The following is a 15,142-nucleotide window of genomic DNA, read 5'->3' on the forward strand; positions in this document are numbered from 1 at the left end:
CTTAAATTTAATAAAAAAAAACTCTTAAATTTTAATAAAAATTACAAAAGAACTTAAATTTTAATGAAAAAGACATAATTTTAATATTAAAAATTTTATAAAAAAAAAACTGACGCTCGGGACTCACGTGTCCTCACACATACTGTTTATGAAACTTACTATATTGTTTATGAAACTTAATGGTACTACAATGTTTTATGAACCTTAACGGTATTACATTGTTTATGAAACTTAACAGTACTATACTGTGTATATACGTATATTATTTATTTTGCCTTAAGTAGGTACGAGTGAAATCTACATATATCACTTATATATATATATATATATATAATTTATTATACACATGAAAATACACTTTACGAGATTATAGTAATAGACATGTGTTTGTGTTATCTTGCTTTGTTTGTGAATGGAAGTGACATGTTTTGCAATGCAAGATTAAAGTTAATTATTCTAAGTATTTTTTAAGGATATTGGATGGTCAAGTGCGCGTGATGTTGCAACAAAAGCTTACCTACCGAAGAAGGTTGCATCCTGTAATATTTGAGGCAAGCCAATTTCCTAGAGATTGATGTAGATATTGGACCATCATTTGTAGCAAGGAGTATCATTTTTACTAATCATCTTTGATTTTTATCAAAAACCTGATCACTGCAATGACAAGAAAGAATCTTTTTTTTGGGGGTGGGGGGTAATGGTGGGAGGCGGTGGGCCAATGTCTTATATATATTCTCTAGTCCTTATCATTAAATAAAGTTATTCGGTGATTTTTTGTTAAAATGCAAAGTATTGAAACTATTTTTATTAGTCTTTCTTATGATTTTAGCGTTAAAATTCAAAATGATAATGGAGAGGGAAGACAGTGACGTGAGAACTCCTAGGTAAAATGGAAAATATTGTTCCAATGTGCCATAGCTCATGTGACCGGGCAGCTAAAAGCCTAAAACCATGTGCGTGCATGCTAACAATCATGCATATTGAGACAAATTATTTGGATAAAATGTTTGCTCATGTGAAGGAATTGGGTAAGACAAAGTGAACATAGAACTACAAGGGAAACAAGTACCAGGTGAGAGAGAGAGAGAGAGAGAGAGAGAGAGAGAGAGAGAGAGAGAGAGAGCGAGCGAGCGAGCTAACCCTACATCATAAAAGGGGTAGCAAAAACCATGTGCATGCTAACATGCATATATATACATCGAGAGTCTATACATTTGAGGATAACATGGTCGTCCATGTGAAGGAATGGGAGTGGAAGGGAATGTAAAGGGGAACATATATTACATGCATGCCCATGCTCAAAGAGAGAGAGAGAGAGCGAGCGCGTGCTTTGTTTGGTTCTACATGTTTTTAAGAAGAAAAAAATGGGGTTGAAAGTGTTTTGGCATGCAATATGGGAAGTTTGGCCACCAACCTGCTGCCCGGCCGCATGCTTGCTTCATTCCCGCAGGTATCTAAATACAATCATAAAGCGAATCCAATTAACTAGAATATATAAGATTGACGCATATCCAATTTATGATTTAAAGGGCTTGGGGATTGTTAATGGCATATGATTGCCTACTTGTGATCAATTTGGACACATTAAATCCCATGTACCATGATTAATCTTGACTGCCTTGATATTGGTTTTTTTTTTTTCAAGGAAACAAAAAAAAAATTACCACATTACAGGGTAATAAGTTGTTTTTTATCATTTTAGGGTAAAAGATTGAATGTTACTTTTGGTATTACAATTATACGATGTCACAGATGTGTACGGGGGAGATTCATATATTACACATCCAATTTTTTTATTTTCTGTCACAAAAACCGAATGTAAAGATGGTCACAAATTTCTGAATACATGATCTATATTTGACTCTTATTACATGTTATTACAATATGCCGAATTCTGTAAAAGTTGATAATAAAATGATCACAAAAAAGGTTGCGGGGGACAAAATCAATTCCAGAGAGATGAACATTAAACAATATGATTACAGCGTGGGGTGAAATCCCACACTAAACTTGTAACCATCCTTGTTTTCTTCTGTCTTTATCCAAGTTTTTCCTTATTCAAATTTTATGCGTTTTTTTCTTTGCTATTATGTTTTTTCCTCAATATAATAATATTATATCATATTAAAGCAATGGATGACTACTTTTATTGGGAGAGTTAAGTCCAATCACTTCATAAACGAATGGTTGTTTTTTACTTGAAAGGATTTTTCAAGTAAATTTTTTTTTTTTTGGTCTGAAAAAATTTCATTAATCCAATAGAAATTTACAGGCCAACAAAAAGGAAAGCAAAATAACTCACATACATTGGATGGAAACATAAACATAAAAACCCTGCTCCATTAAATAAACTAAGATAGAAACCCAAATCTCTAATTTCTGTTCGCAGAAAGCAGCGTCTACCGCAATCACTGCCACGAAAGCCTTGCCTGCAAATACCGAAGCAACAACACTAGAGAAAACGACCAAGTGGTGAAAACAAACAAGACATCACAGCACAAAACCAAACCCACAACAAGAAGCACACCACATCCAAATTTCTTCACCAAAGACGCAGAACCAAAAGATAGTTACCAGATCCAAATCTCATTCACGATTCCTTACAAATATATACAAACTCAATAACACAGGGATAAAAGGTAAGGCTATGGGGTATGTAAAAATACCTTTACTTTGGCCGAAGCCGCAGTACACTTGGTCTCGGGGGAAATCTAGCATGCCGTTTTGGGGGTACAGTGAGGGAGCGAAATAAATCTGACAACCATATTCGGTGCGGAGTCTGCATATCGAAGCAAAGGATGGGGTATGTATGGTTTATGGGGAAGGAAAGCAGAGGAGTGGGGAGATGGAGTTTTGGGTTTGGAAAACAACGGCCAGATGAGAGGAACAATTTATGACATGCATTTGTATTGACAAAGATTTTTGACAAGAAAATAAATACAGGCACAATACTGTATATGTTTGATGGAACTGCATGACTATGACGTAAATAAATATAAAAACAGAATGACATGTGACCCCAATCTCTTGGAAACTACATGATCTTGTTTTTTTGTCAAACTGCAAGACCTTGTTTGTTTAGCATAGAAGACATCCACAAGCACAAACCAAAAGTAACGGACGTAGTGCATCTCGATCTTGACTAGTAGGTAATTATCGTCGGAAGAACTTTTCTAATTTTCTTTACTCCGTAGAGATCATTATACCTACCTTCAAAATATGAAGCTATAATCTCTTTTGACGTTATATTAATGATTATACAAGAACAATGTTAGGGAGATTACATTTTTAAATCATATAGATGTACAATCTCATATGATAAATAATGCATACAACTAACACTTAATCAAATAGATTTATTAATTGACGTGACATGTATACATCACTCGTCACGTAAAATGGTACATCAATGTGGTGCGAAAAATACGGTCTTCTTAACATTTTTCGATTAGACAATTGCAAAACTTAATTGCAATAATAACAATTTCCAATGGATGTTTTATCAATAATATATGTTTTGCCTTTTGAGGTGAAATTGATTACGGTTAGTCTGTTTTTAATTATCTTTTAAATTATTTTATTAAAAAATAAAAAATAATAATAAGGGTGTGCAAAATGAGAAAAATATATGTTGAAATCGCTTTTTGACAACATATTACACGATCTTATGAATCTGTTAATCATTCACACATGAAAGCCAAATTTTTCAATCTTTTGAATCGAATCGTTACCACTACATATATATGTCTAAATTAATTAAACGTGAATGAAACTAGCCAAAGGTGTGTTAATCTTTTTTATTTTTTGCACAATTATGATATATGTTCGTACCATATTTAGGGCCTCCGTATTTAGATCTCGTACAAATACTCGGGGACTTAAATGTAATTATGTAATAAAGGAATGGGCAAATATGTAATAAGTGAGGAGCCCTTATTCTATAAAATGACTCTTCACCCTCACAATTGGGGGAGGCCATTTCTTAGGCCATGGGAAGAGTTCTCTCACCCTCAGAAGCTCTCTCCCCTCACTCCCCTCACTTCTCAAAGAAATACAATAATCAGTGTGGACGTAGCCCAAACCTTAGGGTGAACTACGATACATCTTGTGTTATTTACATTTCTTGCATATTCACGGTCGGATTTACCTTGTTCCAAGACCCCTCCGATTTTGTGCATCAACATTTGGCGCCATCTGCGGGAATCGATACGAAAAGTTGTGTCGGTTCTCTTTCATTTTTTCACCTCCGTCGTGAATCTGCTCACCCAAAAAACCACATATCTAAATTTCTCAATTTCCAAAACGCTCAATCCTCGATCCAGATCCAAAACCTCCCCCTAGAACCTACATTTTCAATCTTCTGACCCATCACTTTTATTCGACCCCACATCATCAATGGCCAGATTGGAAAGCTTGATCGGGCTGGTCGATCGCATCCAGCGAGCCTACACCGTTCTAGGAGATTATGGTGGCGGCGACGGCATGTCGTTCTGGGAAGCTCTTCCGACAATCGCCGTCGTCGGAGGCCAGAGTTTCGGAAAGTCCTTAGTTTTGGAAAGCGTCGTTAGGAGAGATTTCTTGCCTCGTGGATCTGGTATTGTGACGAGAAGACCACTGGTGTTGCAACTCCATCAGATAGAAGCGAATCGGTCTGAATATGCAGAGTTTCTTCATTGTCCTAAGAAGAAGTTTACTGATTTTGCTTCTGTACGTAAGGAAATCTCAGAGGAGACGAGATCGCTGGTTTCTTCATCATTCATAGTATCAACCTCCGCCTCATCTTCGAGAAGCTCATGATCCCGACCCCGCTTGCTCCAGCTGAGTCTGCCGAGTATGTACAAACCTTTCGAGATCAACAAACACAACCGACGAATGACGAGTTACTGAGTGAGTGGACTCAATCAATTGAACGATTCTTTATACACCCAGCCGGGTTGAAGCTGATCTCTGAACTACGGCCTGAAAACCAGAGAAAAGCCACCGCTTCTACTTCAGCATCCGCCATCCCTCTCACCTACCATCGCCCACATCTTTTCCACCAAAGAGTCAATCAAGTCCATGTTCACCTCGCCCTGGGTCAGATTCTAGCTCTTAGTTTCGCCCGAAGGCTGGGTTCCGGATTCGGGTCTGGAAAATTACGTAACAGCGGCTCCATTCCCTACCAATCAGCATCTGAGCTCGTGAGCTCACACTGTGTCGAACCGTAGAAATGCGTCATCCAAAGGCTCCGGCGTCGTTTGATTACAGGCTTCGAATGCGAGGAGGCAAGAAACCGTTGCGATTCCGAGTTTCTAATGTCACAATCGAAACGTGGAAGAGCTTGGCGGCGTATACGGGCGAAGGACAATTGACCAAACCTAGCGCCACCATGGACCAGCTCGACTTCGAACGCGGCGTTTGCATGCCGTTTCGCAAGTACGGTCCAGAAACTGTGAGAAATACGATGTTGAAATCCAGAGGAGAAATTATGTCGTTACTTTCGAGGGGCGTGGAGATTGTGTGAAGTTTGGGATTGTACTGGTCTACCTTGGCGTATGACTACTTCGTAGGAAGGACGAAGAAGTTGTTTCAGATTTTGCTCGGCAACTTAGAAACCTCTTATGTGATTTGGGGCCTTCTTTCATTAAAGCCGGCCAGCAAAGCAAAATAAAAGTGAGGGAGGCCTAAATGTTTGTCGCTGAGTTAGGTATTCGTCGATAACGAACTTCATGTGGAAGTTCCAGGTGGGATGGGTCCCGCATCCCCAGGTGACTTTGGTCTTGGTTTTCTGCTGCTTACCGCTAAAGTTGTCCGATTGGCCGGTTATGGCCGTCACCCTAGGGAAGAACGAGCTTTAATCTTCATTCAATCATATTACAGAGACTACCTACCACGACCAACGGTGGAAAATAGGAAGAAGATAAGTTTTCTTACAATATTTTTATTATTCTCCATGATGATGTCTGCCATCTGCAATAAAAAATAAATAAAAAGAAAAAAGACAGCCACTGATGATAGGTGAAATAACGGGATAATCATCAACCAGCTCAGCTCCACCCCCAGCACAACTGTGAAGAAACCCACTTTTCTGAGAAAATCACGAGAAAAGCAAAAGGATGTCTGGAAATGTGGTGGAAAAGCAAAAGTAAAGCAGAAAACGAAAGCAAAAGCAAAAGTAAAAGAGAAAGCAAAAGCAGAAAGTAAAAAAGAAAGCAAAAGCAAGGAATAAACACCCCACCAGAATGATGTGATTTACTTTTCTTGGCAAATGTATGATGTGATTTATTTTTCTTATCTTTCGAAAACATCTGTATAAACCCCATCAGAAGGTAATAAAAAAATAAAAACAATTAAAAAATAAAAAATACGTCAAGCCCAAAATAAATGGGCTGGAATGTTGTGTGGAGGGCGAAGGCCCATAAGCCCAAAATAGCACCAACTAGGTGATCAAAAGTACGCCCAGTACTACAAAAAATTATTCGGCACCCCGCCACTATTATCGCCAACCAAGTGATCAAAAGTACACCCAGTACTTCAAAATTATACATGAGCATTACTCATGAGCATCACTCATATCAATCAAATATAAACATTCATGAACATCACTCATATCAATCATACATAAACATCCATGAGCATCACTCATGTCAACATTCGTGAGCATCACTCATGTCAACATCTATGAGCATCACTCATGTCAATCAACATAAACATTCATGAGCATCACTCATGGCAATCAGCTTCAAAAGCTTCATTTACAGAGCTCTAACTTCAACAGCTTCATTTACAAAGCTCTAGCTTCAAAAGCTTCATTTACAGAGCTCTAGCTTCAAAGCTTCAAGCTTGCAAAACTTCACCTACAAAGCTTCAGTGCAGGGTATACAAATACCGCCTCCGAACAACCGCCACTTCGACCCATACATGGATTCAATTTGAAGTCTCCAGCCAACAGGCTCTATTGACCGAAGACTTGGGGGACTACATTATGTACCATATATTGGGCCTCAACTGGGCCTCATGAAAAATACTTGAGAAACCGCATCGCCGCGAGCATCACTCCTAACCCATTATTCATGTATTGAGGAGCGAGCCCTTATTCTATAAAAAGACTCCTCACCCTCACAATTGGGGGAGGCCATTTCTTAGGCCATGGGAAGAGTTCTCTCACCCTCAAAAGCTCTCTCCCTCACTCCCCTCACTTCTCAAATAAATACAATAATCAGTGTGGATGTAGCCTAAACCTTGGGGTGAACCACATTACATCTTGTGTTATTTACATTTCTTGCAGATTCACGGTCAGATTTACATTGTTTCAAGACCCCTCCGGTTTTGTGCATCCACAATATCAATTGCAATTTTCTTAATAGTTAGATAAAACGAGTGAATGTAATGCTCGTGTAGTAACACACTTATAATTGTTAATTATAAAGCTTAAAATAAAAATTCACTGGCACTACAACTTATTTTTTGAGGAAAGATAACACTACTTAACGATATTACGTGTCCAACCACAGAAAACAAGAAAGTGGATTGCAAGTGTTTTTCTCCCCTTCTTTTTCTGTTGGTCAAAAGTGAGGCTTTTGGCTATTGGAATCAGTGGATCTAAGCTGGAAGGATAACAAGGCTGTCTAATGTATGTATCAGCTGAGAAAAGCAAGTGAGAAAAGAATGAGAACGTCTCTGCAGAGAGAGGAAAGCTGTCATATATCTATGGCTCCAAGTCTGCAACAATTTGTTCATATTTTGGCAGCATCTGATCATTGCGCGTTGCTTGGAGAGACACCTATATACAAATAACATTGACTCGAAAATTGGACACTAACATTATTTCACTGTGTTGCCACTATTGCCACAACTATTGACTGAATGCTTGTCCGCTTCATACATATAATGGAACGACAACCCTTTGTGGAAAATATTTCGTATTACCATCGAATCCATGCAGAACTAATTGTCAAGGCGCGGCATCCCAAATCTATCACCTGCTGCATTGTATTGTTGGAATTGTAAATTTTTACGTCAATTGGACTATACATTAATTGAATTTCCAAACTTCATGTGCTGCTTTTTTGTTGGATTATGGATGGGCAATATTTTATTAAAGATTTCTACAGTCCAGACCAATCTATTCTTTTGTGATTCATGTTGAAGCTCAAAATATGAAATATCAGCGGGTACAAAACGAAAGGTTTTGAAAATGTCTTATCCACTAGATACTGAACACAGTTCTGTACACATAATACTTTTTCGCTCAAAGTTTATATCAAGTATTTTGTTTTCCCCTCCTTGCCTTTTCGTGTTGTCCTGATCAAGGCATTCCATGTTCTCACACATTTTGGCCATTAAAAGAGATTTAAAGTAGATTCCACTCAAACAGTACTCATATCTAAGCTATTTTTAATCAACATCTATCTATTATTCGTATGATTTGAATTCAAAGTCTCCTTTAACATAATGAAAATTAAATACTAATAGAATAATCAATGAGTTTGTACTTTAATTTTTACAATTTTGTTTTTCAAATTTGATCAAAATACCAAGCTGAAATGAGACCAATGCTATACGTTGAAAAATACAATGCCACGTTGGAGAATCACAAATTTTATTGAATAGTTCCACTTCTAATTGCGCTAAGGCCTTATGATAAAAATCACAATTGTCTTGTTGTGCAAGTGATTAAGTTGGAATAGTATTAGTGTGATTAATAGTCGGTCGTCAGCCCGCTAAAATCTTCACATGGTATCGAAGCAAGTCTACTCCAACTTGATCTGATCTAACAACCGTTCCAATTGTGAACAAGACCCTGTCGTAACGATGAACAAGACTCCAACTCATTTACGAATCTTTCACTTATTGGGAAAAAAGGGTGCTGATGCGAAATTGGTTTACATGTGGCACACTAAAGATGTGGTCTCACGTGAAGGAGAGTGTTGAAAAATGTAATCCAACATCACAAAACTTGACAGAATAAACTAGAACTTAAATTAAGTAGTTTCACCCTTAATTGCACTGAGGCGTAAAGCGTTTTGAGCCTCACTTTGAGAACATGACATTATCACCCCACATTAAAGATATTATGAAAAACATTAACTAAAATTTCTCCTAAGACTCTGTACTATATATCTTACATATATTGTCGTTCTTTTTCCTCATATAAGTTTTGGATATATTTATTAGAACTCGTTTGGATGTGCTTTTAAAATCACTAAAAGCGTTTTTGGTGAAAATGTTTTTGGAACCAATCCTTAGTAAAAATGCAAGTAAATTCTAGAAAAAGCACTTAAAGTGCTTCCTAGAAGAAGCACATAACTGGTACTTCTTGCGGAAAGCACTTTAAGTGCTTTTGGAACCAAAAAACATTTTCTCTAAAAGCGCTTTTAGTCATTTTAAAAAGCACATCCAAACAAGCCCTTATTCAATAACCATTCATTTAAACTCATCTAACTAATTTTATTACATATAAGGCTATATAAGCTAATACAAAAAATTTTGCATTTCCACACAAGATTCTAAAATGCTAGCTCTAGCTGCAATTGAGTTCATCGTTGCCTATGCAGAAACACCAGGACAAATCTCAATGTAGCCATAATCAAGAAGCTCCTCAATCATCTGCTCAATATGATCATCCTCAAGAGGCTTAATAAACTCCTGCTGATGATGATGATGATCATGAGGAACCCCCTGCAGATCACCACCAACCCAGCTCCCATGATCTACCCATTGTTCTGCTCCGCTATAATCCCTGACCTTCTCGCCCCCTTTTCCGGTAATCCAGGTGGTAGAAGGGAGCGGCATGTGTACTTGTTCTTGGGGCTCCTCCTTTGGCACTGAAGGTTTGGTAGTTTTGGCCATTTGGAGAGAGGCCATGTTGCATTTGTGCAGCTTTGCCATCAAAGCTGCTGAGAGAAGCGTGGATGAATGCGACATGGGCTCGTTAGGATTGTATGGGAAATTTGTGCGCGCTTTTAGGCCACACATGAGCCTTGCTGCTTCATCGTATGCTCGTGCAGCGTCCTCCGCAGTTTCGAATGTGCCTAGCCAAATTCGTGTCTTCCTTAAAAAACAACAACGTAACGCTTTTCTAGTTCAGAATCAATCAAAGCAATATGCATAAAAATTTTCAATTAAAACAATTATCATTAACCATTAGAATAAAAAGAAAGCTTTATTTAGTGAAAGCATGATATGAAGATATTTCATTGAATACTGAAGGAATATGACACGAACGTTTGTAAACGATTTAAAAGAAACGGTTCGGAGAGAGAATTACAGTAGAGGGTGGCGAATCTCGGAGACCCAAGAGCCCCAATGCCTCTGTCGGACGCCTCGATACCGCTGCTGGGATCTAGCCATGGTGGTGGTGGTTGTGCAAAGAGAAGCGTTTCGAAAATCTGAAGGGGCCCAATATGGTGTACTTTGTGTGAGTAGCAGAAGAGGAGGTGACTAGTAGGAAGGCAAAGGGGATTTATATAGGCGTTCTTTCTTGCGGCCTTTGTTACCAATGGGGCCCTCTGGTGAAGGCTTTTCGCCCTTCTCTTTTCTTTTCTGCTCTTGTCCTTTTTTTGTTTAGCTTTATCATTGCAAGGTTATAATTTTTCAACCAAACAATGATTTTGTATCCTACTTTATTAATTATGCTAGTAATAAGGGTGTGGGTTTTTGTTGATTGATAAGAATTGTCATGTGATGAAAGAGATGTTAACCTGTCAAGGTTAACAAGCTAAGTCCTTTACACACTTAGCGTTTCTTAGCACTTAAACTAATTGGACGTTTTCTGACGTTTTGTGGTGTGTGTGTGGGCGCGCTACCATAGCCTTGTGTTCATATAGGCTTAACCTTAGTGAATAGGATTCTTTTAGCCAATAGGATTGACCCACCAAGTCCAATTCCAAATAGGAGAGTATTAGGAGCCCTTAATTCCTAATCAGTCAAATATTAGCCTTTCTTAGGATCCAAGCAATAGCCTTTACTGAATTCTAACCTTACTTACACTCCAAACAATCCTTAATTAACTGTAAAGACCTATTAGCCATTAATTCTAGAATCAATACATCCATCAAAAGATAGACACGTAATTGTACCTAAGTGGTTGCAAAGTAGAATTACTCGTTTATCTAAACCCTAAACAATACATCATAATCAAACAAGCAAGATTATGAATGTTAAAGTCCTCTACCGCTAGAGTTAGGAAGCTTAAAATTTAATTTGTTTTATTTAAGACACAATGTTACTACATCAATTGTGTCAATTTTCTTATGAATTATTGTCGTTCATTAAATTAAAACTCAAAACTTCCTAAAAAAGGCTATTTCTTAATTTACAAATACGATAGTTTATAAGGGATAAGTATAACGTTTGATATTACACAAACAAGTAGAATATAAATGTTTCTTTATACCAAAAAGAAAAAGTATAAAAATGTTTCTAGTTGTAGATCATGCATGCATGTGTAGAGGGTACATGGTTGTTTTTGTATCCATCGTAGTGATTAGGACATGGGTACGTGGCTTACATCACAATTTCTAAACACAGGAAACCTTCCCATATGCCACAACACAGGATGAAGATACAAACCCATGTTTGATGTAATTTTCATGCCATGCCCATGCCCTCAACCTCTTTCTCATTCCCTTCTCTTCTCTTCCCTTCCCTTCTCTTCCCTTCTCTCGTGGAGTTGTGGACTAGCAGTAGCAGCCGTTAGGTGTTATATTTGACCATTATTTTGTTTGTTTTGTTGTATTAAGCGAAGCCGAAGCATGCAAATATTTAGATGTGATGTAAAGGGTGACATCGAAATATACACCCAATTTACATTCATTCGCTCTATAAAGGCAGCAAGGCCTAGGCGACTCGTACATGACATGCTATTTGGTGTTGCTAGTATACGTTGTTGAGCCGAGTTGATCGATAGGATGATATATAGGACAAGTATTTGTTGCCTCTTGAATGTCTTACTCTTACAGGAGTAAGTTTTGGTGTGATCCAAACATTATATACATGGTGGTTCACATCAACTTATGTTGTTATGTGTGAATATTTGATAATGTTTTACATATTCTATAATATAACCTCGACATGCAGTGCACTGTGTATTAAGATACATGAATTAGTAATAGCAAGTAATGTTATGATAATTACATTATTTTGTTGGTTAATTTATGAATTGGGTAATTCTAAAGAGATGAAAATATATATAGGCTCATTCAGGCACAAACTTGTAGAGGCATATATGGGGTATAGGCCATATGGAATTTCACGCCCTTCTAAGTTCTAAGAGCCCAGTCATGATCACACTCTCTAATAGCCTAGTCAACAATTGAAAATAGTCGGTCCTATCGTAACCTATTACGCCCTTTTAAATCATAACCCACTAAACCTTTCTATTTAAGGCTAATCTAGCCAAGGCAACTTTGAAATCCTGGGTCTATCCCTGGCTCATTCAAAATCAAGTTTTATTTTGATAAGTAAAATATTAACATGTTATATATAACACATCATTTGTTAATTAATAATTGATGAATTTCTCTCCCTAATTTAAATGAATTTCATGTAGATTATTCTATCGTTTGTAATGAATACTTACAAAGAGTTTTCTAATATGATTGATGTCAATTAACATTGTAGTAGATAATAATGACACAATATGTAGTGTATCAACAACCACAAGCCTATACAAGAAATGTGGTCATCAATATAGATAGTTTTTGTATATAAGTAGCTTCACTCGTCCAAAAAAAAATTATACCTTTTATCGTATATCACTCCAATGTGGTCATCAATGATACCCTTGATGAAATACTACACATGCTCGTACATAACTCAATATGCGTTATTTATGCTTAATGCTCCACTTCTATCACAACCCTTTCATACAAGCGAATTTCAAAGAAGAAAATCAAACTTAAGACCTTCAATGCAGAGATACTTGATTTTAACCACTTGTTACAAGCCCTTTGCAAATTCGATCACAATTAATTCAAATTTTGTTAGAAGGCTCTAGGCTACATGCCTAGAAAGAATTACTTTGGTGTGTAGACCAAAAAACAAACATGATTTAGGGTAAAATTCTTAGAAGGCTACAAGGCTAGAAAGCTTTGTTGTGTGACTTAGAGGAAAAGGTGAGATTACGCGTGCTTTATATATGGTATAATTCATATTCCAGTCCAAGAACAAAAGATTTTATTTTTTTAAGTCCACTTCAAATGAAGACATTAAATCTTGGCCTTATTTGTTCTTTTCTTGACATTTACTCAAAGATACTGTGACTTTGTGATTCACTTTAGTTTCATTGTCCTCCATGCACCTTAATACGTCCTAAAGAATATTTGCGGGGCCATCCCAAAATCTGAGTCATTGACTTGGTGGGGGATATACTTCCCAGTACCCCAGCAACTCAACTTTCTTTCATTGACCAATTTAATGGATAAATACTTTATCATAATTAACACAAGGATTGGCCTCTCTTCTTGCATTTTACCCACTGTTATGAAAATCTTCCCTTAGGCGCTAAGCGGCTAGTACCACCTCGATTCATTCCTAGGTATTTGAAAAGTAATAACAGACACTTAGATCTGTCTAGGCGGATCTAGGTCACGACTCATACTTTCATTTTACATTTTAGTTTTTGAATACTTGGATGAACACTTATTATATGCTTGTGTCCCCATGTTTTCAACATGTTCTAATATTATATATATATATATATATATGTTATTCTATTTTGCAATTTATGTATCAAAATACGATTATGCATTTTTTAAATATAAGTAGACATTTATGTATATATTATATAACAAATATATAATAAAATTAAAATGACCGCCTAAGCCCCCGCCTAGACGCCTGGACGCTAGGCCCCTACCCACCATCCGACTAAACACCTAGCACCTTTTAGAACCTCACTTTTACCTCTTTTATTAGTTTTTGCATACTTTCAAAAGACGTTGAGGGATACGAAAGAAAGATAGAACCATATACATTCTTTTTACTTTTTTTTAAGAATGTAACGATAATAGCTCTTAACCACTGAGTTTACAAGTTTTGCCAACTATAAGCATTTCTTATGTAGCTCAGTGTTGTAAGGACGGATATTTCCATTGATATACGTTTTTCCAGCTAATACGGGTATATATAATTCTGTGCTTACCGCTTCCAGTCTGTTTCGCGTGAATGTTTGAAATTAATAGGGTTTTGGAGCAAAAGAATAAAGTGAAATTTCTGTATACAAAAAGAGACTAATTGTTAAGTCGAAGGAGAAACTTAATATCGACAGCAATCTGATATGCAAGGGAAATAAGCAAACAAAATCTCTTTAGATTCTTGATGAAATATCTATATATTTGCTTATCAAAATATGTTCTTGTACTTTTGTTTGTTTGCTCTTGTTATTTTCCTCCATGTAATTCGTCTTAATGTATATGTTATGAATTTGTAAGAGCAATATCAGAGAGAGAACTTAGAGAGAGAGAGAGAGAGAGATGAAAAGCTCAAGCTATTTCTTATGTATTGATTACTTAACCAAGAAGTTATTACATGAATGAGGTATTTATACAACTCACTAGATTCTACTAAACTAACTGCCTATCTAAGATTTAGACAAGTGTCAACATGTCAAGCACTATCTCTATCATCCCCCTACAAACTCAGGCTTTGAGATCCCAAGCATGAGATTGCTGCAATGAATTTTGAACAAAGGTGCACTAAGTCCCTTAGTCAAGATATCGGCAAAATGTTCCTTGGAAGACACAAATTGCACTTGAAGTTTGTTTGAAGCCACTCTTTCTCGAACAAAATGTACATCAATCTCGATGTGTTTGGTCCTTTGATTAGGGGTGGGTTCAAAAAACCGAAAACCGAAAACCAAACCGAACCGAAACCGAAAAAATTGAACCGAACAAAAAAATCGAACCGAATTGAAAAAACCGAAGCGAACCGAATTCTTTTGGTTCGGTTCGGTTTTAATGATCTAGAAACCGAACCAAACCGAACCGAACCAAATTAATTAAATTAATTTTTTATTTAATTATTTGTTTTGGGTATTATTTTCTAAACCCAATTTGTAAGTTAAAATGTGCTAAACCCAATGTGTTGCCAAACTTTAAGCTCAAAATATTAAAAAAAAAAGGCCTATAAAAACTCTAAACCCTAACCTATTATTTATCCC

General features: G+C 36.8%; 1 protein-coding gene and 1 long non-coding RNA gene across 2 annotated transcripts; both read right to left on the reverse strand.

Moving 5' to 3' along the window:
• Positions 1 to 2,172: 2,172 nt before the first annotated feature.
• LOC139193683 (uncharacterized) lies at positions 2,173 to 2,989 on the reverse strand. The gene is made up of 2 exons (XR_011578056.1): positions 2,667 to 2,989; positions 2,173 to 2,429 (listed from the first exon to the last, which is right to left on the reverse strand). It is a non-coding gene; the product is annotated as an uncharacterized lncRNA (long non-coding RNA).
• A 6,401-nt stretch (positions 2,990 to 9,390) lies between these two features.
• Positions 9,391 to 10,426, reverse strand: LOC103438659 (ethylene-responsive transcription factor ERF003-like). Its single transcript, XM_008377202.4, has 2 exons — positions 10,250 to 10,426; positions 9,391 to 10,033 (listed from the first exon to the last, which is right to left on the reverse strand). The coding sequence occupies exons 1-2, from the start codon at positions 10,330 to 10,332 to the stop codon at positions 9,529 to 9,531; spliced, it is 588 nt and encodes a 195-aa protein (XP_008375424.1). The 5' UTR covers positions 10,333 to 10,426; the 3' UTR covers positions 9,391 to 9,528.
• Positions 10,427 to 15,142: the final 4,716 nt, after the last annotated feature.

This window comes from Malus domestica, chromosome 17 (genome assembly GCF_042453785.1).
Source record: "Malus domestica chromosome 17, GDT2T_hap1".
In the NCBI taxonomy this organism is placed as follows: domain Eukaryota; kingdom Viridiplantae; phylum Streptophyta; class Magnoliopsida; order Rosales; family Rosaceae; genus Malus; species Malus domestica.